The sequence below is a fragment of the Diospyros lotus genome, chromosome 4 (assembly GCF_014633365.1).
Source record: "Diospyros lotus cultivar Yz01 chromosome 4, ASM1463336v1, whole genome shotgun sequence".
Lineage (NCBI taxonomy): Eukaryota > Viridiplantae > Streptophyta > Magnoliopsida > Ericales > Ebenaceae > Diospyros > Diospyros lotus.
Window position 1 is genome coordinate 17,268,365 of NC_068341.1, and position 27,979 is coordinate 17,296,343.

At 36.1% G+C, this 27,979-nt stretch overlaps 2 protein-coding genes across 2 annotated transcripts in view; both read right to left on the reverse strand.

Annotated features, from left to right (window-relative positions):
• Window positions 1-906: 906 nt before the first annotated feature.
• Window positions 907-1,514, reverse strand: LOC127798685 (ethylene-responsive transcription factor ERF087-like). Its single transcript, XM_052332231.1, has one exon. The coding sequence runs from the start codon at window positions 1,455-1,457 to the stop codon at window positions 1,050-1,052; it is 408 nt and encodes a 135-aa protein (XP_052188191.1). The 5' UTR covers window positions 1,458-1,514; the 3' UTR covers window positions 907-1,049.
• A 1,668-nt stretch (window positions 1,515-3,182) lies between these two features.
• LOC127798927 (exocyst complex component SEC6) overlaps window positions 3,183-27,979 on the reverse strand; it is a 105,566-nt gene continuing 80,769 nt past the window's right edge. Inside the window, exons 17-25 of the mRNA XM_052332579.1 lie at window positions 27,805-27,891; window positions 27,430-27,474; window positions 8,237-8,315; window positions 5,467-5,536; window positions 5,249-5,336; window positions 5,047-5,136; window positions 4,741-4,857; window positions 4,432-4,494; window positions 3,183-3,616 (exon numbers count right to left, since the gene is read on the reverse strand). Of these exons, the coding sequence (XP_052188539.1) occupies window positions 3,485-3,616; window positions 4,432-4,494; window positions 4,741-4,857; window positions 5,047-5,136; window positions 5,249-5,336; window positions 5,467-5,536; window positions 8,237-8,315; window positions 27,430-27,474; window positions 27,805-27,891 (771 nt within the window). The 3' untranslated portion in view covers window positions 3,183-3,484. The remainder of the gene's footprint in view (window positions 3,617-4,431; window positions 4,495-4,740; window positions 4,858-5,046; window positions 5,137-5,248; window positions 5,337-5,466; window positions 5,537-8,236; window positions 8,316-27,429; window positions 27,475-27,804; window positions 27,892-27,979) is intronic.

A 27,979-nucleotide genomic window follows, 5' to 3' on the forward strand; every position in this document is an offset into this window, starting at 1 on the left:
ACATTATGCTAAAAAGGCTATCACGATTAGGCTGGCTTTGGGTTCAAATGGCCCACTTATATATATTACATTTATGTGCCATGTGGCACCATAATATTAATAGATGTTCATGTTATGAAAACTATCATCATATTATATATTTACAATTGTAAAATGATATTGTTATTGAATTATTATGTGATAGCTAGCTACTACCAAATCCATATCCATATCCAAATCCAAATCCAACTACATTTCAAGGGTTCAATGGATGAAATTACCATTCAACTCTTACCTTCACACACAACACACACACAAACACCAAATGTAGTTTGGAACCCATTTCACCTATAATTTTTCAACTTAAATTAATATCATTTTTCATGTCAAACTTCTCCCTTAAAGTTGACCACCCCGAGATAAAAGAAAGTATTTTCTCTCAAAAGTATTATATCATTATGTCTTAAATTAATTATATGTTATCTCGTGTTCTTAATATTAATTTATAGTAAGATGAGATTGTTTGTAATTTTTATTCTTTTTTATGTGAGAAAACTAAGATTGGGACGATTCGTGCAATGACCTCTAAGTATGATTGCAAAAATCTTTTATCACTCGAGAATATTTAGTTTGACCCATAGCTATTATTAAGAAAATAAGTTTGTCATTCTCTAATTGGACGAACGTGCTTCACATTGATTAGTGTCTATTTTCTTCCTATAAGTGAGTTTTATATTTAAAATTCAATTATTTGACTTAAGAAAGTAAAGGAGATCGATATAATAATCATATAATTGTTCCTCTTTCATAATTTCTACTCAAGTCAAATTACATCTATTTACTTTGTCCAAGTAATTAAGCTAGCACCTTGTTTGGGTGAAACTGAAGCATTAATCTATTTAGTTATAAAGGCGAAACAATGGCAACACGGGGTATTCATCATCTTTACCATCACCATGGCTCATAATTGTTCAGAATACATGGCAGTCGAAATCAAAAGGGCGAGCAGCACATGCAGCGTTGCTCAACTGCACCAAATACGTGCGTTGTAGAAGCTTGCTTTCAGTAACTCAAGGACAAGAAGGCAAGTTATTGCTGGGCTGGGAGAAGCTCTGTAAAATGGAGGCAATGAGGACAGATTCATCATCTTCATGATCACCACTGCCGCTGGAACTATTGCTCACATCGGCGCAGTAGCAGTTTGTCTCATCACTTTCTCTGGGCTGCAGCATTAATGGGTAATGGAAGTTGGTCTTGGCTCTGTCAAGACCGCTGAAAGAGATGGAGGAGAGATCATAAGCCAATGCGGCTTCCTCGGCAGTGTCGAAAGTGCCCAGCCAGTGTCTCTCCTTGGTGTAGGGATTCCTGATCTCGGCGGCGTACCGGCCCCACGGCCGCCGGCGAACGCCGAGGTATCTGGTGGAGCTTCTTCTTCGTGGGTTTCTCACCTGGGGCTGGGGAACATGATATTCTTCCATATTATTGAATTGAGAACTTCCAAGGCCCTCAAATTATGGGAACGCAGAGAAGGCAAGGCTGGCCTTACCTAAGTCCAAGCTTCATGCTTATATACTGATTATAATGCAAGCTAGAATACATATATATATATATATATATATCTATATATATGTGGGGTAGTGATGGTGCTTTCTTGTGTTCTGCTGGCCAGCTTGTCCAGATGTTAAGGCAACAAAAAGCGTTTCTTTTTTAATCGAAGTGCGAGTGTTTTTGTTAATTTTTGGTCAGAATAGAAGGAAGAACTATTTTTTGATAAAAAACAGAGAGATTTTTTGCTGTAGAGTAAAGGAAAAGTTGAAAAAAAAAATTATTTTTAGATAAAATTAGCCCAATCAACATTTTAAATTAATTAGAAATATTACATTTATCAAATAATATCAACTACATAAACACTTTTGTCAATATCATTTTTAGTAATTTTGTTAGAAAAAAACATTTTTTTTCAACATATAATATTAAATTTATTTATCAAATAATATGATTCAGTCAAACACTAAGCTAGTTTCCTTTTAAATTCAGAAGTGATTCTGACATCAAATTCAAAAGAACTGGAATCAGCACTTCAAACTTCATTCCGCAAAAAGGGCCAACAAAATAATACTGACATATCGTGCTGTACCCTAGTTTTGTTTGAATTAATATATAAATATATATAATTTTCATAAACTAATTATACGTACCCATTCGATTCGAGGGTATAAGATTGTGGGAGATGAGATGATGCTCCTTTATTATATATATACATACGTTTAGTCAAGTGGGTTAGGTGAGAAGGGTTGATCACTATATATGGGATTAATTTATTGCACATGACGATATAGTTGTTTCTGTAGTGGTTGTTTTTTGTGTGCCACATGTCCTTATTTTCCTCGTTTGTGACACCATTGGGGTGAACATAATGCGCAAATCACTAGAATCCATTATGTATTGTTCAATTGTCACCGAACATATTGTATTGGTTGTGACGAAAACACTCTTATTTTAAATCTTAACGATATGATGACAAAGGGAACAACCATGTGCACGAAATAATTTGGCTTATGGGGGCTTTTCTAGCGCATGTAAAATAGTATAGTAGAAGATGTACTTTGTGTGAAGACAAGTCGCATTGGATCAGTGAATTAGTAGTTCAGTTTGTTTGCCAAGTTTGTTAGTGAGAAAGTTGTATAAAAGTCACCTTGTGCTTAGCTTACTGTATTATGAAGCAGTTATTTCTCTTCTTCTTATTCTTTCTCCTCTGTTTCTTCCTGCCTGTTCTAGCTGATTACAAGCAATGGACTTTGGTAATTTGCATACGTGCTGCAGCTACTCAACGAAAGGAGATGGAAACGTGACATAAATGATTTGAAAAATTATTAAATATATATGCATATTTACTTTATCCAAACTTGGAGCTGGCCATAATTGTTGGCACTTCTCTTGTGAAAAGTGAAATTTGCGTAAGTTATGATATTATGGAGGTTGGTGGTACAATAGAAGTTGGGGCGTTCTACTCTTTTGTAATTCTCCCAAATAAGAAAAAGACATTTTTAATCCCTATCCACTCTGGTAAATCTCCCACTCAAAGCCTAAGCAAAGCAATGCTATTGCTTACGTGCTAAGAAGCCAACAAAATAAAAGACATCTGTGAATTTCTTTCCTTTTTTTTTGGGGGGGGGGGAAACCACAAGAAAAGCACATCATAATAACAAGAACAAAATCTCTTTAAGAACAGGGCAATCACAATAGTCCGAAGCTAAAAATCACTCATGTTACAACGAAAATCATCTTGGACAATGACACTTGAAAACTGGGAAAATTTCTATAGTATCCAATCGAAAAAGAAATTCAAGTGAATGCCAGAGAGAGAGAGAGAGAGAGAGAGAGAGAGAGAGAGTTATCAGAAAAAGACAAGGAAACTAAATCCGGAAGCACAAGGAAAGGAGAAAAGGAAAGGATAGAAACCTTGATTTATACAATAGGGCATTAGAATTAGAACCAGGAGAGCTTATGTTAATTTTCGCCAAATATATCCTCTGGAATTAGATAGGCACTTCACCCTCGGGAAAACAAAACCAGCCTTTGGTGGGTTTCCATCAACAAGAGCATTCTCGTAAATCTCTTTACATTCTTGTACAACCTGTTTGACAGGAGAAAATCTTTTCCTGAGAAAAAGTAGGAATTTTTTCTAATAATCGGCACGAGTCTTTCTTGCTACTTACTACCTATAGCCAAAAATTCAAGAAATGGTTAACTTGGAGAAGGAAAAAACAGTGTCTATGGATGATGTATATATTAAACTTCTTGTTTCCATCATTTTAGTTTAAGTGTTTCATCCTGCGTTTAAGAATGCTAGATAGTAAAGCACCAACATGCACAAAATATAAGTGTAATTGAGATGAGAATGCTAACATGAATATGCGGCCATAAGAAAAAAAGGGAAAAAAAATTAAAAATGAGATTATCATAATAAGGTTACAGCGTTCCTATTGAGGATAAGGTACGTGATACACAATCTTGATGGTTTAGTTATGTGGAAAGAAGACTAATAGAGGCTATTGTGAGGTGAGTAGATGAGATGGGACAAAGTATTAGAAAAAGAAGTAAGGAAAACCAAGAAAACATTGGTGGAAGACATTTAGGTTTGATATTATATTGATATTATATAGGCCTTATAAGGCTATAAATAAAAATGAATGGCCAGTTACAAGCTATGGAGCCAACCCACATAGTGCGATAAAGGCTTGGTATATTTCTGTTATCATATGCTTAGAAAACCATGGTGTTCTGTGATTTGAATAGATGAACTCAAGGATTAGATTAAGATCTCATGGGTTTTGAGATCATGTGATGTAATTGCTGCGGAACATCCTCAAACACACCCTAGTAAAGGTTTTAGTTCCCTTGGGGTTTTGTAATTGAGGATCACATTACATTTATTAGGAATTTACATACCTCCTTAGCATCCTTCCGCGGTATGCCTTCTCGCAGCGCAACTAGTCTTTCTACAACCTCAGGCTGCAAGTTCAAAACAAACAACAAGAGAATCAATTTTAATCAGAGTAATACAGAGCAGAGGTGTCTGGAAGATCATTACTCCTAAATCTTTCCTTGCTTATAACTCATGTAAAAAGCCAAAATAAACTAAAAACAAATTAATACTGTCTTACTATTTGGTGAATTATCAACATGACCGTGCTTTAGTTGGTAGCTTGAGACCCGGGATCATATTATGGTTATAAGACATTGTTCAATAGTGCTTACCGGGCAGTCAGGTTGATGTTCAAGGATGTTTGTGTAAATAAGTGTGAAAGAATCCAAGCTCTCAGCTGAAGCAAGCTCTCTCAAGTCGCTCAGAATTCTCACTCTGTTTTCAACTTTCTGTAGCATAAACCAAAGCACTCAGTGTTGTGCAGTTCAAACAAAAAGATAAGAGAAACATATCAAACCTAATTGATAGTATAAAAGTTTTTCACAAAAAGGATATTGTTAAAATCTTATAGCGAAAGTATAGTTCAAGGCTAAAAAACTTAAAAAGGTAGCTTTGCATAAAGATAGGTCAGAGCTTACAGAAACACTTATGTACTCTCTGAAGAAATCCATGATAACTTCTTCATCCAGCCTCATTCTTTCAATAGTTTCTTCCTTGATGTAATTTTTCTAAAACAATAAACATAATTTGGATATTAGCTGCAAGAAAGCCAGTTACAGATAACATATGCTAGAGGATAAGCAATGAAGGGAATGCAATATGAATTGTCTTCAACAAAACCTGAATGAGCAGATGATCAACATAAACAATGACAGTTTCCTCCAGACAGTTTTCAACAAATCTCCTAAATGATCTTTCTTCAATGTACCTGAAGAATCCATTAACGAGAAAATAAAATAAACCAAAAACTTCTGTATATGGAGCCCCAAATGGCACCAGGATTATTATACCAAGAGAGAAGCTATGAACAAGGTTGCAAAATCAGACTGAAAGCTTACATCTTTACATCTGTAAAATAATCACCAAATGTTGCAACTAAGTACTCTGTGACCTGTCCTTCACACCATTCTGAGAAATAGCAGATAAAATCCAACTCAGATGGTTTAATAATAATATACAGTTGAATCATCACCCAAAAAATATATAACAATATGACTAATGATTTTCCCACCTTAGCATAATTCTTTAAAGATGGCATTGCACCACTAGAATAAATGCTAGTTGTTATGAATTCTTAAATTGGTCTCAAAGTATTATCAATAGTGTTCATCGTATCAATTGTTACTAATATCATGTTACACCATCTGAAAACAAAAAAAGTGGAGCCAAAAATAATTGAATTCTTTTCAAGAAAGTCAAAAAACATATGAGGAAGTACCAGTTATTAGCTTAATGCTTTCAGACCTGTATACCCTTGGAAACATCTAACAATTTGGAATGCAAATATAGGAGAGATATCCATCTTTTAATTTCTGTGAACTTGTAAATAAAGGTTTCACATGATGATATTGTGACTAGATTCAAAGAAATTAAGCCTTTCACATACACTGTAGCTATAATGGAAGATATCATACCAAGAGCATCCTAGTAGAGGCAAAATATGTTAGTGTTGTGCCCTAGAACCATAGATGAGTCTACATAAAACACTATTTTATTCATGTCATTCCAGTTCTAATATGGCACTCTTTATCAATGAGCCTTCTTTAATATATATTTGTATGTTTGTTTGATAAAGTCCCTGGGGCAAATACAGTATAGAGGAAATCCAAAGTGTTTATGATGGTGAATTTCCTATTATACAATGCAATGCTCTAAAAGATCCATAGTCATAGTACTATCAAGACAGGACATTGATAGTGCGAAAAAACTAGCACATGTTATGTTCTTTTCTTGTGAAGAAAAGTACTTGTACTCACAAGTTAAAGTGTGGGGACAATTGGACAAACATGTGGATGCTTGTTAGGGAACAAGTTCATTGGATGACTCGCCAAGAGAATTTCCATATAGAGCATAGCTTGCGTGTCTATGGAACGTCTCTCAGAATGATGGTGTAAGAGACCCTTAAACTTGAGATCATCGTAGTATCATGTATGTGGATTGTTTCACTTTGACGTTATTGTTTGTTGCCCTAGACAAGGATCGCACATAAGGTAGCACTTGAGTATAGCATGAAGCATATGGAGGTAAGTAACTGGTTAATATAAGATTCATCACTCTTAGATATAAGAGAGAGTATATACTAGGGACTCTTGATGAATTGGTAACTCAGAAATTCTTTGGCCAAGGTGGAAAGAAAATTTGAAAGTTGTTTCAAATTTCACTTTTCATTAGAGTTGATCAATTCGCTATCAAGGACAAACTATTATTAATTAAATATAGAGTTGACACTAATTCCATACTCTATGCTTAATGGGGATATAGTGATGAAATGATTAAATTGCACAGTATCAGTTTATGGAAAGGTTTAGTCAAATCAATTGACTTTCTTATCAATTGGGTGGTCATGACACATTGCTAGATGCCAATCATGACCTATAATTATAAATTGATTAATTAAAGAATTACTGATAAATTAAAGTGTTTAATTTATCTAATCTTAATTTTAATTAGGATTGTATTTTATATTTATAGCCAATTTGGTAAGAACCTAATGGGTCACACACAAAAGGAAATTAAGTGACAAATTAATTTAGATATTGAGTGGAGACTTAGTAAATTTATTTAAATAAAGAAGGAAATTATTATTCAAATATGTGATATTTAAATAGTGGAAATAATTTAAGAAATTATTTATTTATTTAAATATGTGATATTAAAATAAATCAGGCTAAAAGAATAATTTTTACACTAAACGGGGTGTTTAAGCAATTTGCTTTAAGTTCAAGGGCTAAAGGTTTAAAAAGTTTAATCTGACTAGACCTAAAGCTTGTAAATAACCCATTATGCCTCCACTAAAATGGATATGTGTGACATTGTTAAAAGTTTCCAAAATTTCCTAAGCCTTCAATCTCAAGTAAAGAACTAGCATTCTTCATGATTGAACATCCACTCCAAGATTGAAGGTTTGAAGCTTGGAGATCTGCTGTTCTTTTCGTGTGGATCACCATTAGAGGTTGGACGTTTGTGCAGCTCAATTTGACAAGATCAAGGATTAAAGGAAAGCTATGAACAAGGTACCTTAATTCCTTACGTTCTTAGTTTTTAAATTACAGAATGAATACAACAATTGAAGATCCGGGAGTGAGAATAGTTGTTTTAAAATTTTATTTTTCTATTGTGTTACATATATGAGATACACAGCTATTCCCAACATAATATTGGGTAGTTTGGTATTCCTAACTGCATTTAGCAATGAAAACATAGAAAACCAACACATGTGAAGCTGAGGCTACTTTAATGGAGATTGCCTATTGCTATTGGTATAAACTTAAAATTTATCAGATTGGGACTATTTTGTGAGAAGTTAAAAATAACTACTGATTTAAGAATATATAATTTCACCTTTATTTTAGCACGCTACAATGGGATATAAATGTCAGATATTATACCGAGGGCATCTGATAACAGGTCAAAATACGAGGTACAGTACTCTTAACTGCATACAGAGAAGTTAACATTTGAAAATGGAAAAGGCCACAATATGAAGCTTACAATTTTTATAAAGAATATCTGACAGCATAGAGTTTCGATTTACCAGATTGAGTATATAGAGACAGAAGAACAGAAGAAAAAAACAGATCAAGAAAAAGAATGTAGTGATCATCTCACCTTTTTGATAAAGTTTGACCAGTAATTCCTGCACTCCTGGATCTTCAAAAATAACACTAACAGTTTGATGCAAAGCTTCCTACATCAAGAAGGAATTAGGTGTAATGAACATACAAGCTGTAGCCTTTTTTGGGGAAAAAATTGAAACATGTATATGTTTTCTGTGTAAAGTAGAAGCACAATCAACCATCTGTCACTTAAATGGAATCATGACCAAACATGAAATAAGAAGATTGACTCCATTGAGATGGTGAAAATGAACAACAAAAACAATGAGCTAGCAACTTTTCTTTGCATCTACTCAATCGTGTTATCTGGATAGTTATCTGCAGCTGTAAAAGCTATACAGATTTACAAAATATCAGAATCTATATAATCCAATAAAGAGTACAAGCATTCTTCTGCCTGCCCCCAGAAAAAGAAAACTCCTGCTAAACTAAGGAAACAACTAGTGAGGATATACATGCAAGACTCACATGGTTCCAGAACCCCGACTAAATCCAAATAAATAATCAAGGAGAATAAACTACTTATATCCATTGACCAATTTTTATTTCTTGTTTTGTTTCTGGCTCATTGTATTCAGTGTTGTCTATAAGTATTTTTGGTAGTAACTCTGAAGAAGATAGAAATTGCATGCTCCATAACCGCACATGTTCAAATGAAATAAAGCAACTATTGAAAGAGATGAAGACTAAAGAAGTTGGACCAGATAATATACCAATATAAGTATGGAAATGCATGGGAGAAGAGGGAATTTTTGGTTAATGAAATTATTTATTGCGATCCTTAAATCAGAAAGGATGTTGGACTAGTGGAGGAAGACCACTTTAGCATAATTGCAAGAATAGAGGAGATGTTCAAAGTTTTGGAAATTATAAAGGAATTAAGCTAATGAATCACATTACTTTGGAAGAGAGTAATTGAGCAAAGATTAATAAAAGAAACCAAAGTGACAAAAAACCAATTTAGTTTCATGTCTGGCTGGTTAACAATGGAAGTTGAAAATTTGCTGAGGCATATAATAGAAAGGTATAGAAATAAACAAAAGGATTTACATCTGGTGCTTATAGATCTAGGAAGAAAAAAAGGAATGAATAGTAAGCTTGAATTATGGATGAACACTTTAGAATCTAAAGGATTTAAATTAGCTAGCGTGAAAACCAAATATATGGAATGTACGTTTAGTAAATAATATAAGTGTGGATGATGAATTTAGAAGATCAAGTCATATGGAAAATGGACCAATTTAGAAATCTTGGATCAATCATCCAAAAATATTGGGAGATTAATGAGGATGTTATTTGTAGGATTAAGGTATGATGGTTAAAATGGAAAAGTGCATTTGTCCTGAAGTTTGTGGACCACTTCTTTGTCATAGTGAGGCTGTCTTGTGCTTGTGGCGGAAAATCTTTAGTTGGTGGGGCTATGAGTGGGTTTGTCCGAGATCAGTTGGGGGTTTATTTGGGCAGTGGGATTTCTTTGCTCAGGATAAAGGTCAAAGGAAGGTATGTAAGTCTCTTTTATTCAGCGCTATGGACAATGTGGTTGGAGCGGAATAGGCTAATTTTCAAAGATCGAGGGTTAGGCGTAATTGATATATTTAACTTGGTGCTTGCTAGGTTAGTGGCATGGGTGAGGGCTGTGGAGCCATTTTTCCCTTACTCGGTGGATCAAGTCATCATGTTAGCCTCTGCTCTTGGCCGCTAAGTTCTTCCCCCTCTTCTAGGCTTGTTGGCTATAATGTCAGTTTTGGGTTGTCGTTTCCCCTAATGGCTTGTGTTGGGGTGGGGGTGTTTTGGGTGGAATAGTTTTGTATAGTTTTGTTTGGAACTCTCTTGTTTCGGGTCATTAATGTACATCTTCTTCGCTTTCATTAATATAATTGAGCTCTCTTATTTCAAAAAACTATAAGACTAGCCTTATTGTATGGTTTAGAATCTTGGGCAGTGAAGTACCAACAAGTGCAAAACATGAGCATACCTGAGATCAAGATGGTAAGATGATGTGCAACCATACAAGAAAAGACATGAGGTTATTTGTAATAAGGTTTGACTGGCTCCTATTAAGATAAGATAAAAGAAACATGATTAAGATGGTTTGATCATGTGAGGAGAAGATTACATATGTTTCGTATTTTGATTTTAGAAATTAGATATAGATTAGGTTTTATCTTGTTATTTTGATTTGTTTCCATTTTTATTAGATGATTATAGATATTACAAGATTTGTATTGGAATCACATTAGAGATTCCTAATCATATATAGTTAGGTTTCGTTTTGGCCTATAAATAAGGCTCATGATGTAACTTTTTATTTAGCTTTTGATTATCTAATCTTATTTCTTTCTTCCCTACTTTCAACAATTTTTCCTTGTTGCCCTGCATTAATTTTGGTATCAGAGCATTATAGATCTGTCACAACGCAAGAACAAGTTTTTCTCTCCTGTTGTCCTACATCAGGTTTAACATTAAGTATATGGGTCTTACAGAAGATGTGATAATGGATAGAAACGAATGGAATCTAGAATTCATGTAGCCGACTCCACACAGTGAAATAAAGGCTTTGACATGTTTGTTTATAGATCTAAAAAAATCTTATGACAAAGTTACTAAAGAAGTCAAGAAAAGAATCTTTCTTATATTCAAGTTACTGGAAACATGTATTAAGGAGTAGAAACATGTGTTAGAACATGTAGAGGGGACAATGAGACTTTTCCAATTACAATAGGATTATATCAAGGACCTGCATTAAGCCCTCACCTATTTGCCTTAGTAATGGATGAACTCACTACACATTCAGGAAGAGGTGTCATGGTGTATATTGTTTACCTATGACATTGTGCTGGTGGATGAGAGAAAAGAAGGTATGAATACTAAGCTTAAGATGTGGAGGAACGCTTTTCAGTTAACTAGAGGGAAAATTGAATATATGAAATGTAGGTTTAGTATATAAGCGTGGATGACACTATACTAAATCTAAAATATCAAGTCATACTAAGAAAAGGCAAGTTTAGATATCTTGGGTCAATTATCCAAAAAGATACGAAGTAATGAGGATGTTACCATAGAATTAAGGAACAATAGTTAAAATGGAAAAGTGCATCTGGCATATTATGTCATAAAAGATTCCTTAAAGCTTAAAGAAGAATTTTTATAAGATAGCTACAAGACCTTTGTTGACTCTCCAGCTAAAGAAGAATTTTTATAAGACAGCTACAAGACCTTTGTTGTATAGGGCATGTGAATCCCACCTTGACAAAGCTTCATTGACTCTCCTCCAACTTACCTTCAATAGATCTGTTCATTGGTGGTGTTTTCAAGCTGCTCAAAGCACCTAATTTAGATTTCAGGCTTTAATCCCTAGTTATCGAGTTCCCTTGCCCCATGAGAACCACATTCTAGTTCCCACGCACTGGAATGCAATGTCTTGGAACACCATTGTGTTTCAGTTCTCCTAGATTGGAGACCCCATATTACAGTGTTATGAGGAAAAAAATGTTCTCTTTCTTATTATGTTCAAAAAGTACAAGAGGTCAATGTATATACAATTCTAAGACCAATCTAGATCCTAGAATCAAGCTAAATCAAGCCCTACAATCAAGCTGTATAGTTAGGTAAATATGTTTACTTACTATATATTTACATCACTCCCCCTCAAGTTGGAGTATAGATGATAATCATGCCTAGCTTGCTACAAATATAATTGATCCTAGGGCCCTTAAAAGCTTTTGTGAAAGTATCGTCCAATTGCTCTCTAGTTTTGATGTGATCAGTGGAAATCAACTTTTTCTCAGAAGAGACAATCAATTTCTATGTGTTTAGTCCTCCCATGAAAAACTGGATTTGGAACAATATGAAGAATAACTTGATTGTCACACCATAACTTTATAGGAAGTGAACTAGCAAGACCAATCTCATTCATCAATTGATATATCCACATGAGCTCACACGTGGATTGTGCCATGGCTCTATACTTGATTTTGCACTAGATCAAGATACTACATTTTACTTTTTACTCTTCCATGAATCCAAGTTACCTCCAACAAAAACACAATACCCCATGGTAGATAGGCTGTCAATTTTAGAACCTGCTCAATCTGCATCTAAGAAACATTCAATATGAGATTGACCCTGATTGCTATATGTTGGGAAATAAGGAGCATGTTTACAGTTTTATAAGATTTATGATTTGCTGTTTTTTATACAGTTATTTGGTTGTTTTTCTGTTGCATTATCTGTAAGTGGGCTGAAGTTATGGTCCTCAAGTTGTGTTTTGTGTTCAGATTGGTAGTTGGGTAGTGGATCCTTAATTTAAGGAAGTGGAGAGTGCTTCTCCGAAATTGAATATATATTGAGTTATAGGCTGGAAATAAAGTGAGCTTTTCTTGCCCATTCATAACATGGTATCAGAGCCATAACGACGTTTGATTTCTAAAGAAACCAACATCTCAGTCTGAGGCCTTAAGCCTAGGTATCTTGTGACTCGAGAAGTTCAAGTGTGGTTCATCTGGGAGCTATATCTACCTCAACCAAAACAAGTGGTGCCTCTGAATCACCAATTATAACCACTATTTGTGGGGAGAATAAAAGCAATCCGTCAAATGGAGAATTGTAGAATATCTAGGTAGCCTATAGGTTGAATGGTAAGAACTATTTGAAGTGGTCTCAATTGGTTAGGACTTTTTTGAAAGGGAGAGGCAAATTGAGCCATCTACTCCGGTATTGGGCCTAAGCAAGGAGAGCCTACTTTTGAAGCTTGGGATGAAGAGGATTCTATGGTAATGTCTTGGCTATGGAATTCTATGCTTTCTAAGATAAGTGATACTATTATGTTTCTAGGTACATCTAAAGAAATTCGGGATGCAATCAAGCAAACTTATTCCAAAGTTCAAGATGCAGCCCAAATTTATGATATCAAGACAAAGATCTCAACAACCAAGCAAGGAAACCATGCAATCACTAAGTATTCCAATCTCCTGCAAACTCTATGGTAGGAAATGGATCACTATCAGTGTATCGAAATGAAATGCAGTGGACACCACCTTGACGGTTGACAAGTGGTGGGGCTGAGAGTGGACACCACCCTGGATCGGCTTAAGTGGCAGGACTGCGAGTGGAACATCACCCCAGGTGCCTTTGAGCGATAGCATTGTTTCTGAGGTGGACGTAGATTCCCAGGGATAGTGTTGATCATCTTGTGGCTAGGGTTTGTGTTGACGTGATCCGATATGCTTTTGAGTGGGAACGTAATGCCTGGCATGATAGTGGGGTGATACCCGGGTTCATGCGTTGAGGTTGTTGCTCTTAAGCTAGGACTGTGTTATGCCAATGTGTTGATGTGGTTGTGTTGCCTTTAGAGAGATTGCATTTTCCCCAGTTAGAGTTAAGTGTTGTGTAGAATTCTCTTAGATAGGGGACATATTAGGGATATGTCAGTTTTGTTTCATGTCTTGCATACATTCATGATGTTGTTTTGAACTCTCACTTTGATGATTCAACATCTTATTTTAGACTTTATCCCTTGAATATTCAACGTTCTAAATGAAAACAGCAATGTTAAAGGGAAATGAATTGTCGAGGAGTGACAGCGATTTGTAGGTGGTTCGTAGCATGACTTTTTGATTATGATTTATTTTATTTAAATGATGTTGTGAAACTTAGGAAGAAAACCTAGCTTTTAATATGTATTTTTCACTTCATTAAATTCATAGACTATACACCTATATATATATACAAATACAATGGGCCATGGGCTCTAACATAGGATAAGCCTTAGACTATAACCATATAACTCAACACTCCCCCTCAAGCTGGAGCATATATATCATATACACCGAGCTTGCTACAAATATGCTCAATTTGAGGACCCTTGAGAGACTTAGTGAAGACATCTGCTAACTGGTCATTGGAATTGACAAAATCTGTGGTAATACAGTTAGATAAAATCTTCTCTCAGATGAAGTGACAATCTATCTCGATATTTGGTCCTCTCATGAAAGACTGGATTGTCGCAAATTAATTTCATCTATGATATCTCCCCAAACTTGAGCTCCTGAAACAATTGTTTTAACCAGATAAATTCACACGTTGCCAAGGCCATAGCACGATATTCTGCTTCTGCACTCGACCTAGCAACAACCTCCTGTTTCTTATTTTTCCAAGATACTAGGTTTGCTCCAACCAGAACACAATATCCTGACGAAGACCGTCTATCAGAAGGAGAATTTGCCCAATCAGCATCAGAATATCCGACTACTTGAGTATGACCTCTGTCCTCATACAATAGTCCTCTACCTGGAGCTCCCTTAATATACCTGAGAATCCGGACTACCGCATCCCAGTGGCTATCACAAGGAGACTGTAAAAACTGACTGACAAAATTGACTGAGAAAGAAATATCTGGGCAAGGGATAGTGAGATAATTAAGTTTTCCGACGACCAATGCGTGAAGCCATGGAAGATGACCGACGCGTGAAGCACGCGCGCCAGCCTTTACTCATTTCACGTGCTAGCGCGTGAGGGCGCGTGGCCAATGGGTTTTTCGAAATTTTTTAATATTTTCCTAGAATTATTTCATGATTTATGGTGTTGAAAAATTTGGAAAAATATTTGAGGTGGTATTTATTTGGGAATTATTAGGAGAAAAAAAAGGAAGAAAATAGGTGGAAATTATGGAAAAATTTGAAAAAATGGGTGTTGATCTTTATTTGAATAAATATGATGGATAAGGTGCTTTGGGGCTCAAGATTAAGTGATTGTGCAAATTATGAGGTTTGGCATGAAAACAGAGGTTGTGCACACTTTTTGAGGTGTACTAAGTTTTTATTCGAGGTGAGTGTTCTTACTTAAAAACTTGGTTTTAATTCTTCCTAAACATGTTTTGATTACATGCAAAAAGGGTTTTGTTGCATGTGAATGGTTTTAACCTATGATAATTGGTTTCATGTGGGAGATTCGTCCCAAAATGTTTATTGCATGTGCATCGAATTTTGTGTATTAAATTCTATACATAGAAATGTTGTTTTGCATCGAATCGTGGCATGTGGCATTGGCATGTTTTTGTGTTGTCCATGTGGGATGTCAACTTGGGATGTTATGCGGTAGTGTAACCGTAATTCCCCAAGGGTATTTGCCAGAGCAACATATAGGGGTATTCCGTGCCATGTGTGTGTGCTGCGATGACTACCTAGCATTCCATATTGGGCTAGGTGGGTAGAGAAATTACATTAGGGTGACTGGTTGTATATGTGGAATTGGGATGTCAATTTGTGACATGGCACTTGAGTGATAGCACTAGGAAAATGTGCCAAGGGAAAATGCCCACTTGTGATGGGGGCTGAGAGTGGACACCACCCCAACGGTCGATAAGTGGCGGGATTGAGAGTGGATACCATCTCGGATCGGCTTAAGTGGCGAGGCTGCGAGTGGATACCACCTTAGGTGCCTCTGAGTGATAACATTGTATCCGAGGTAGACGTGGATTCCCAGGTATAGTGTTGATTATCTTGTGGCTAGGGTTTGTGTTGACGTGATCCGATATGCTTTTGAGTGGAAATGTAATGCTTGACATGATAGTAGGGTGATACCCGAGTTCATGCATTGAGGTTGTTGCTCTTAAGCTAGGACTGTGTTATGCCAATGTGTCGATGTGGTTGTGTTGCCTTTAGAGAGATTGCATTTTCTCCAGTCAAGGTTAAGAGATGTGTGAGATTCTCTTGGGTAGGGGACATATCAGGGATATGTCAGTTTTGTTTCATCTCTTGCATACATTCATAATATTGTTTTGAACTCTCACTTAGATGATTCAACATGTTATTTTGGACTTTGTTCCTGAAATATTCAACGTTCCAAGTAAAAGCAGCAGTGCCAAAGGGAAAGGAATTGCCGAGGAGTGACGGCGATTTGTAGGTGGTTCGCAGCATGACTTTTTGATTATGATGTATTTTATTTAAATGATGTCATGTTAAACGATGGTGCGATCTTTTGAATAAAGTGGTTTCGGTTATGTATCATTTGAGGTTTCGATCTAGCTTCCGCATTTATGATGATGTTACTTGTCTTAGCTTATTGATTTTAAGTTTGATATGTTGAGAAGGTACAACGGAATTGTCGAGGAATAATTTATGTTATGGAAAAAAAATATATCCTCAAAATTCTAAGTTATTTAAACGCCTAGAAAGCAGGGCGTTACACATACAGTGGAAAACTCAACACTAATGACAAGAAAGATCTAGCATTTTAGTGCAAAAGAACAAGGAGGTGAGACTAAAAAACCTATAGATGTGTCACGGTTAAACAAATATCTCCTATGGTGCACTTATTGTAAGAAACCTAGACACACTATAGATAAGTGCTGAAGTTACATGGGAAAACACAAGCTGAAGGTAAAGCACCAGGCAAGTAGAAGAGACAGGAGCATGCCTATATGGCTAACAAACAATAGGTGGTGAAATGGAGCATTCAGAACCAGTGATTATTGAGTTCAACAAGGAAGAAATCTCTAAATTGAAGCAACTGATTGGATCCCTAGAAAAATCTATTGATTCAGGTACCTGTACCCTATAGTCCTTGTCCTAGCAACCAAAAAATTACCATTGCTGATGGTACAACTACCACAGTAACAAGTCAAGTAGATGTTTATATCAATGAACATCTTACCTTAAAAAATGCCCTACATGTACCTAAACTTTTCGCTAATCTTGTTTCAATTCAGAAACTTACTTCAGATTCTAATTGTAGAGTGGTTTTTCATCCCTTATATTGTGAAATTCAGGAGTAGGACACGAGGAAAATGATTAGGCATGCTAAAGAGAAGGAAGGTCTCTATTTTCTTGAGGAACAAAGTAGTGGACAGGAACCTAGGCTAGCCAAAATATCTCCTATGACATGTATGATAGAATCCTCTCAATCTCGCAAAGAGAAGATTTGGTTACAACATTTTTGTTTTGGTCATTCTTCTTTTAATGTTCTGAAAATTATGTATCCTTTATTGTTCAAAGGATTAAATGAATTAAACTTCCAATGTGACACATGTGAATTTGCAAAACATAAAAGGACCTTATTTCCAATGAATATTAAGAGAAGTCCTTCTCCATTTACACTTATTCACAGTGACATCTGGGGTCCATATCCTATTTCTAATATCATTGGGGCTCGGTGGTTTGTGTCATTTATTGATGATTGTACTAGAATTATTTGGATCTATCTTTTAAAGAACAAATAAGATGTCAGTTTGGTAAACCCTATTTTCTATAATCTGATCAAAACTCAGTTCAATGTTGCTATCAAAAGAGTTAGATTAGACAATGCTAAGGATTACTTTAATTAGTTTCTTACTTCCTACTTCCAAGAAAAAGGCATAGTTTAGAAGTCCTCTTGTGCCAACACCCCACAACAAAATGAAGTGGCTAAAAAAAAGAATAGACTTCTTCTAAACATCACTAGAGCCCTCTTATTCCAAGGGAATGTTCCAAAACAATGTTGGGGGGAGGCTATCTTGACTGCTACTCATCTTATAAATCGATTACCATCAAGAAGCTTAAGTTCTAAAAGTCCTGTTCAACTCTTGTCTCAATTCTTTCCACAAGCTTCAATCTCTAGTGGTCTCATACCTAGAGTATTTGGGTGTGTTGCATTTGTTCATCAGCACTCTCAACAAAGGGGAAAACTAGATCCTAGGGCTCTTAGATGTATTTTTGTGGGGTATTCACCTACTCAAAAAGGGTATAAGTGTTTTCATCCTCCAACCAATTTTTTTTTTTGTATCAATGGATGTTACATTTGCTGAACAAACTAAGTATTTTGTTCAGGGGGAGATCTTAGTAAGTGAGAAAAAGGATAGAAATTTGTTTTTCCTTGAGTTCCCTTCTTTATTACTTACTTCTATACAACCTACTGTTTCACCCCTACAATCAACATCTAATTCTCAATCCAAGCCTCGAGAACAAACAGAAATGTTAATTCAAGAGGTTGAACCTTGTCCACTTCAAGTTTACTCAAAAAGGAAGAAACCTACTGCTCATTTAACACTTTTTCAAGTATTTGAATCAGCTCCTAAACCTGACATTGAGCAAACTGAGGTAACTACTTCTGCTATTATCTACCCTAATGAAGTTGAACATGTTTATGATTTGCCTAATTCAGCGGATATTGACCTACCAATTGCCACTCGCAAAGGGACTAGAACATGTACGCAACACCCCATGCACTTATTCATGTCCTACACACACTTGTCTCCTAGTCACAAAACCTTTTTCACCAACCTTAGCTCAATTTTCATTCCAAAAACAATATCTGAGGCATTAAGCAACGAGAATTGGAGAGAAGCCATGAGGGTAGAGATGCAAGCACTTGAAAAGAACAAGACATGGGATCTAGTGACATTGCCTAAAGGAAAGAAACCAGTAGGGTGTAGATGGATATTCATTATTAAGTACAACTCAAATGGGTCATTAGAAAGGTACAAAGCAAGATTGGTTGCTAAGGGTTATACTTAAACCCATAAAGTGGATTACCTTGAAACTTTTGCTCCGGTTGCAAAAATGAATACCATAAAAATATTACTATCCCTAGCTACTAATCTTAGTTGGAAATTACAACAATTTGATGTCAAAAATGCCTTTCTACATTGAGATCTAGAGGAAAAAATTTATATGGAGGTTCCACCGGGAGTGAGTCAAACAAAGGAAAAAGATGTGGTGTGTAAGTTAAACAAATCCCTATATGGGTTGAAGCAATCTACAAGAGCTTGGTTTGGAAAATTTACCAAAGCCATGCTCAAATTGGGATACAAACAAAGCCAAGGAGATCATACATTATTTATAAAGCATTCAGCTGCTGAAAAAATCACTATTTTGTTGGTTTATGTAGATGATATCTTAATGACATGAGATGATTTAGAGGGAATGAAAAGCCTAAAGCAGTGTTTGGTAAACGAATTCAAAATTAAGGAGTTGGGTAGGCTGAAATACTTCTTGGGTATTGAAGTAGCTCACTATCAGTAGGGTATTTTTATATCACAGAAGAAATATATCCTAGATTTATTAACAAAGATTAGTATGCTAGGATGTAGGCCAGCTGAGACTCCTATTGAGCTTAACCATAATGTAGGTAATAGTCCAGATGATGCAGTAATAGAAAATGTCTCTACCAAAGATTAGTTGGGAGACTCATTTATCTAGCACATACACGGCCGGACATAACTTATGCTGTGGGAGTGGTTAGCTAATTTATGCACAATCCAAAGGAAATTCACCTAAAAGCTGTACACAAAATTTTGCATTATCTAAAAGGCACACTAGGTAAAGGAATTCTATTCAAAAGAGGACAAGAATTGACCCTAGAAGATTACACAGATACTAATTATGCAGGATCAATGGTCGATAGGAGATCAACATCCAGATATTGTACTTTTCTAGGGAGAAATATTGTGAGCTGGAGGAGTAAGAAACAGAATGTGGTGTCAAGATCAAGTGCAGAGGCTGAATTTAGGTCTATGGCACTTGGGATTTGTGAATTATCATGGATTAAAATAGTTCTAGAAGATCTGAAGGTCAAATGGAAGGATCCTATGAAGCTGTATTGTGATAACAAATTAGCTATTAATATTGCACACAATCCGATGCAACATGATCATACTAAATATGTGGAAGTTGATAGACACTTTATAAAAGAATAATAGGAAAGTGGTTTAATTTGTACTCAATTTGTGCCTATTGGAAGTCAGCTGGAAGATCTACTTACCAAAGGCCTTCCAGGAACAATCTTTCAAAGGCTAACAAGCAAGCTGTGAATGGATGATATCCTTTCTCTAGCTTGAGAGAGAGTGTCGGAAAATATGAACATGTTTACAATTTTATAAGATTTATGATTTGCTATTTTTTATACAGTTATTTGGTTGTTTTTCTGTTGCATTATCTGATAATGGGCTGAAGTTATGGCCCTCAAGTTGTGTTTTGTGTTCAGATTGGTAGTTAAGTAGTGGATCCTTAATTTAAGGAAGTGGGGAGTGCTTCTCTTAAACTGTGTATATATTAAGTTATAGGTTGGAAATAAAGTGAGCTTTTCTTGCCAATTCATAACACTATATAATATACCACGCCTTGGAGCTCCCTTGAGCTAACACATAATCTGCTCTAAAGCTGCTCAATGAGTATTTCATGGAATACTCAATGAGCTAACACCAACAGGATATGTAATTTCAAGATGAGCCACGGGAAGATAAATTCAACTTTCCAACCAATCTCTAGTACATCTCATGATATGCAAACAACTCTCCATCTTTTGTTGTAAGTTACATGTCGGTAAGTCATTGGTGCACTGCAAGGTTTAGAGCACTCAACTTCCTAGTTTATGTCAGAAGATCAAGGATATACTTTCTTTGGGATGGAAAGATACTCTTTTTACACCTTGTAACCTCAATGCCTAAGAAATATTTTAGCACACCTAAATCTTTTGTGTGGAAATGTGCCCGTATTGTTACTTTCAGTAATAACAAAGTCATCAACATACACAACCAATAAGATAAGACTAGCTTTAGACTGTTGATACAACATAGAGTGGTCACTATTACCTTTCTTCATATCAAAAGCTTGAACCACCTTACTAAATTGCCCAAACTAAGCATGAGGACTCTATTTTAACCCATATAAAGTCTTTTGAAGTCTACAAACCTTATTAGACCCCCCCCCCCGGCCCAAGCAATAAACCCAGGTGATTGCTCTATATACACTTCTTCTTGCAAAGCACCATGAACAAAGGCGCTTTTGACATCTAATTTGTGTAAAAGCCAATATTAGTAGCAGCGAGAGAGATAAACAATCAGACAGATGCACGTTTAGCCATGGGAGAGAAATTATTTGAATAATCAATTCCATAGGTCTGAGTATATCCTTTTCCAACAAGACGGGCTTTAAGACGATCCACTAGATCCATTGGGGTTAACTTTGACAACGAGCACCCATCTACATGATAGGAAAGACAAGGAAGACAAATTAGAATTATGTGGTAACTGATCCAAAGAAGAAGCCTTGGGCCCTAACACCTAGTAGAGTCCATCATGTTCCTCAGCATTGCCAATCACCTTCCCCGAGGACCGCTCCTGAAAAATACAATGATTGGAGAAGAAAGTTATGTTGCAATCCATGTCTTTGACTACTTTGCTAACAAATAACAAATTGCACTTGAGATTAGGCACAAATGGAACAGATTTAAGATGTAAACCAGACACATCTACACTTCCTTTCCCCTTAATAGAAGCGATAGTACCATCTGCCATTAGGACTTTCAACTCTTTTATCATTGAGTTGAAATTGATTAAGAGTAGTGATGGATCCTGTCATATGATCTGATGCATCTGTGTGTACAACCCAGAAATTTCCCTTCAACTTCTTAGACAACAAACAGTGAAGTAAGTTACCTTTATGGGCCATTGATGTTGTGGATTCAATGCCTAAGGCTTCTACCTTTTTTGTATTCTAGGAATTGCTCAATAGGTTATGGAAAAATTCCATCTGCTCAATAGTTAGATTTAGGCTTGTAGCTTTATTCACTGTAGGAGCTATTGCTGAGACATAGGCTGATTTCTCCTTCTCCCTTTTACTCCTTGGCTTCCAATTTGCTAGCTTCCCATGGAATTTCCAACAGGTATCTTTTGTATGGTAGGGTTGATTACAGTGTTCACTCACACCACTGTTTTTCCCTAGGATTATCTTCTCGCTTAGTTGAGATCAATGTAGGACTTGCCATCGGTTCTCCTGATGGCTGGCGCATTACCCGCTTCCTGGTTTCCTCCCTTCTAACCTCTACAAACACTTCCCTTAGAGATGGAAGTGGTTTGGTGCCTAGTAGCTTGCCTCGAACCTCATCCAGGTCCACATTAAGACCTTGGAGGAAATCAAAAATTCGCTCTTTTTCTAGCATCTAGCTGTACTTCAAGTTATCAGCAACACATTCCCAATTTGGATCATAAAATAGATCCATCTCTTTCCATAATTCCACCAATGTCTTGTAATATTCAGTTACCCCAAGCATACCTTGTTTGGTAGTTCTTATTGCTGATTTGATTTCAAAACACTGGGCTGTATTTTCAAGATCAGAATAGATTTCTTAGATAGCATCCCATATCTCTTTGGCAGTCTTGTAGAACAAATACATGCGTCCAATCTTAGGTTCCATAGAGTTTATAAGCCAAGCCATGATTATTGAATTTTCCGCCTCCCATCTATGATACTCAGTTGTATCCTTTGCTGGTGAAGAAACTGCTCCAAATAAGTAACCGAATTTACCGTTGCCTGTGATTACCAGCGTAACAAATTGAAACCACTCACGAAAGTTTCTGCCATTCAATCTGTGCTGTGTGATCTGCAATGAATGACTATCGGATGCCAATGGAACAACAAAAATTGTTGCGGCTGGAATGGCTGCTTGAGGGGTTGGGATATAAGAGGATTTTGCAGTGGTATGGACTACTTCCTCTGAATTGGAAGAAGTCATGATGTCGTTTCTCGGTTAATAGGAACCTGGCTCTGATACCATGAACAAAATAGATAAAACCTAAGTTTAACAGCCTTAGGTACAAAAGAGAGTGAGATCAATCAAGACTCTTAAGTTTTGTATTGAGTGAATTATCTATATATAAATGAGAGTCTCCAACTTCTACTCCTAATTCTAAGAGATATATGATACAAGATATGCTAGAAATAATTTAGAGATAATCTAGAATACACACAAGATTAATCTACATAATTAATCTTAATCTCTTAGATAGAACTTATCAGCTTTTCCTCCTTTCTCGACTTCAGATTGATTAGCGACTTGCTCGTTTGCTGATTTTTATTCAAATATTCATCCTCCTTTTCTTAATCCTTTTTACTCGGATCTCCAACAGTTGTCATGGGAGTAACATCAGAAATCACAGCCTTCATATCTATGACTTGTTCATATCTGTGTTGTCAGCCATTACAACTCGAGGATATCACTTCAAAAAGAGTAACTCAATAGGGTCACACCTCAAAAAATAAACAGCCTGTGCTTTGATACCATGCTATGAGGAAAAAAATGTTCTTTTTGTATATGTTCAGAAGTACAGGAGGTCAATGTATATACAATTTTGAGACCAATCTAGATCCTAGAATCAAGCTAATCTATACAAGTGTAGGATCAATCCAGATCCTAGAATCAAGCTAATCTATACAAGGTTAGGATTAATCTAAACCCTAGAATCAAGCCCTACAATCAAGTTGTACAAGTAGGTAAATATTTTTACTTCCTATATTTAAAAACACAGAGAATGGAAGAGAGAGATGTTGCAATGATGGGTCTCGCTGTGTTGTCTTTGAGCTGTGGTGTCATGCCAGTTGAAAAATAAATGTCAAAAAAGGGAGAGAGAGATGTTGGTAGGAGAACAGAGAAGGGAGAATGGGGAAGGGAGAATAATGGCCTGAAAGAGGAATGGAATGTGGGGGGAAAAAGAAAAAGGAGGGAAAATGGAAGGCGATTACTACATGAGGAAGGTCTTACCCTCCCCATTAGGGTTTTGGTTATTATGGCCTAGCCTCTTTGGCCAGCATTTTCTTTCCAAGGGCCAAAATATTTGGTGGGCTTTACACTTGGTTATAATGGAAAAATCATAAACTTTATTTAAGACAAGATCCAAAATGTTTTCAAAAATAGCTTCTAAATATATATTATATGTTTTGGAGGCATTCCACTTTGGTGAACCGATAACCCTACCACCCTACATCACCTTTTGTGAAAACTGGTGTACCACATCCATCCCCATACTGCATTCCACGAACCAGAAAGCTATGCTTTGATATATGAGTTTTTCCTTCTGATTATACAAAGTAATAGTTTCAACATATTCTTATCTAGAGTATTTTTTGTAGTTCTCGGTGAGTTGTGTCCATTGGGGGGTACCAATAGAGTTCAAATTTTCAATATCTAAAATATTACCACCACAATTACAAAATAACATGCTTTAATCCCACTAGGCAAGGTCAGGTACATGAATTCTAACTTAGCGGTAGTTAATATTTCATGATGTTTTACAGCCATTAAAATTTCTATCACAGGTTACAACAAACATTGTCATGTCACTAAGGATCCCTTGGTTAAAGATAATGCATATTTTGAAACATGGCTTCAGCAGTATGTAGATATTGTTAACCTTTTACATAATTATATGGAGTCTCATATTACAGGCCTGCATACTCATGTAGACACATTCAAGGAGATATGAGAGTATCTATGCTTGGTGTACTCCAGTGGATGATCATTCCCAAAAGTTTTTTCAGTTGAATATGCTCCAACCTGTCACTCATTCTTGTGAGATGTAGGAGTGAGAGCTGACGGTAGTTTTTTGGTTTCTAGCTGCATTGAAACCTGAGATTGCCCGGTCAAATCTCAGATACTAGGGGGTTGCATAACTCCTTTCTTTTGACGAGACTCATTCTTAGGTTCTACATGTTGGACCTAGGATTCTTTGATTTTTGATACAGAGTCTTGTCGATCAGTACTTCTACTCTATGTACTTATGATTAGATCCCTCAACAATATAGCACTGTTCATGGAGTGGTAATTACCATACTCATGGCACCTGAAGTGGCCATGGAAAGGGCGCACCCAAGAGCTGCACTCATTGCAGTAAAGAAATTTACCAGCTAGTGCCTTCCCATGGAAAGGACACAAGAAAAGGAACTAGCAGCCAATTTCCTTGTGTCTTTGGCTGTATCTCATTTGTTCATCAACCAGGTGGTGAGACTGATAATAAAATGCTCAGGCTTTTGATAATATTACAATTTTTCAGTTAACAACATAGTTTGCTCAGTCTTGTTCATGAATAATCTTAAGGATACTTTTCCCTTGCCAATCATATCCTTTCATCCATGTTATACACCGATCCCTTATGCACTTGTGGTCAGTTAATGACAAAGCTGAAGTGATTTATTGCTCATTTGATGTGTTTGGAAAAAATTGAAATTCGTAAAAAAATACCAAAAATGGCCACTTGAGGCTGCCAAAAATGGAAAGTTTTGGACTTGACTAGGAATTTTGAAGTGAAATCCAAAAAGATGCATGGCATAATGTTTTTGAGGGTGCTGAGATCATTAGGTTCGATTTTGAGGTCAAATGGACACCTGAGTAGCTAATGGCATGTGAACTCTTTAGGACATGAATTATGAGGTAAACCTGCCAAGAGAACTTAGCAACGAAATTTGAGGTGGAGGTAGTGGGTATGATATAATGAGTGTTAGAAGCAAGAACATCCCAACTCGGATCACAGAAGACTTCCAGAAATGAACCCCTAATTTGGACGCCACACAATAGTCTCAATTTACAGATCAGAGAATACTCCATTGAATGATGTCCAAGCATCCCTAAACTCAACCCATGAGTTCTCCAAGTGGAAACAAATGAAATGGTATGATCCCTTAGAAAATTGGAGATAGAAAAATATGCCTTCTGGCACACGCTATGAGGCAGGAGGCATTACTATCCATGATTGGACAGTGAAAACCTGAGAAAAGTAAATTAATATACTGGGTGCACATCATATGAGGATATTAACTTTTCTAGATTTGGGAAGCTGTATTATTTTATTGTCACCAAATTGGATATTAACTTTTGTCACCCATTTAGTTAGTTCTTAGACTCACCCAAGTTATTGGGATGCAGTAATTGACGTGCACCTGGGTGTGGTTAATTGTATCAAGACCATAAGACCATAATCATACACAAATTCAGGGATATACAGATGCAGTTGAAGAAGTTCTCCGCTGCATCCGGCAAAAGGTTTACCACAGGGTATTGAATCTTTGTTGGAGATAATTAAAATCATGGAAGAGTAAAAGTTGATGGTGGTAGCTCAGTCAAGTGCTGAATCTGAGTTCAAACCATGGCACAACCACAACTGCATTGATATGTGTCATGACCCCAAGGATCCCCAAGGATAGAGTAGGAAATATAATAGTATTTAGCTTACATGCATTACCATATTTTGTATTTCCTTTTGTATTTTCTGTTATAGGGCCTTGTCCTTAGCTATAGGTAGTTAGGCTATTTGTTGTATTGCACATGGGCGCATGTGGAGGCTGTTAGGCTATATATAAGCCACAGGATGAGAGGATATGCTTGAATTGATAAACAAATATCTCATTTCTCTTTCTAGATTTCTCTCCCAATCTCCCTCTCGTTTCTCTCTACTACTCTCCCTCATTTCTCTATAATTTCTTCCCCATTTCTGTTCCATTTCCCTCTTGAATCATTCTATTTCAGTTCTATTCAATCGGATCCTTCCGATTGCCAATTCCAACCCTGTTATGACCCCTAGGTTCATGTCAATATGGTTACTGCATATTCTTGCAGTCTATGGAGTTAATGTGTGATGATTAGGCAGAGGTCTACATTGCTTCAATCTTGTGTTTCATGAAAGGACTAAGCAAATTGAAGTGTCACTTTACTGGGGAGAAGATGTCATAAAATGTTATAGAAACTACTGATGTGAAGTTTGAAAAATAGCTTGTTGATTTGTTTACCAAGGCTTTAGTAGGAGCTGGAGTGGACATCTCAAACAAATTTGGAGCATATAATGTATATACTCTACCTTGAAGGGGAATGTTAATAGGTATATTATTAAGGCAAAATACATATTTTATCCCCCTATACTTGTACGTTTTTTTTTTTTCCCATTAAGACACTCAAATTTTTTGATATTTCAATTACACTCTTGAACTATGCAATTTCTAGTCAATTGCATTCTTGAACTTTTTGTTGTTTCAATTACACCCATGAACTATGCTTAATTCATTGTCCTCAACAAATTTGTCGAGATGTACAATTGACTCAAAATTGCATAATTTAGGGGTGTAATTGAAACAACAAAAAATTCGAGTGTTTAAATGAAAAAAACGTGCAAGTATATGAGGTAAAATATGTATTTGGCCATATTATTAAGGGTATAGGTGCAATATTACTTATTATGTTTTCTCAATATAAATACAAACTAGACAACCCTAATTGGGTCTAGCATTCCTTCATAGATAGAATTGACAGGAAGAGATAACGCAATATTGAGCATATAATTAGCAGCGAACAAGATCCAACACATAATATTGAGGCATGGAGAAGGCAACATGCAGTTTATCATCCTTACTCAACTAGAAGGTTGGAAGGGTGTAACACCAAATGTACCTTTGCAACCTCAAGGAAACCTTTGCAAGTATCTTCAAAATTAATCTGTCAACCAAAACAGAACAAAGCAAGCAAGTTATGTAACCCGTAATCTTCAATATTTTATACTCCACGGTAAGATATGAAAATACAAGTGCAAGACTCTTGACATGTTAGTGCATAGACAGCCCCCGAGGAAGATCCAACACATAATTGCCAATTTTTCGTGGCTATACTACAGGAAAATTTTTTTACTGATAAAATACAGCCAAAATTTATAGAAAAGTAACATGGAGAGAAAACTTATCAATGAAATAACTATAGGAAAAAAAAAAAGAAAAAGAACAGGGAAAGCATAGAACATAACCAAAAACATTATTTGAGATAGAAGAGAACCTGCTCAGCATAGCTCTCTGGAAGAGTTTCTAAAGTACTGGTACTTAACTCCATTGCCAGGTCATAGCAGCGCAGATTGTTGTTAATCTGTTAATATCTAATGTCAATGGCAAGATATAAATGGTATGAACAATCAAATAATGAATGAATTATACAAACCATATACTACCAATTT

Excerpts from the sequence above, each read along its gene's own strand:
- LOC127798685 (XM_052332231.1), bottom strand. The coding sequence starts at position 1,457 with ATGGAAGAATATCATGTTCCCCAGCCCCAGGTGAGAAACCCACGAAGA.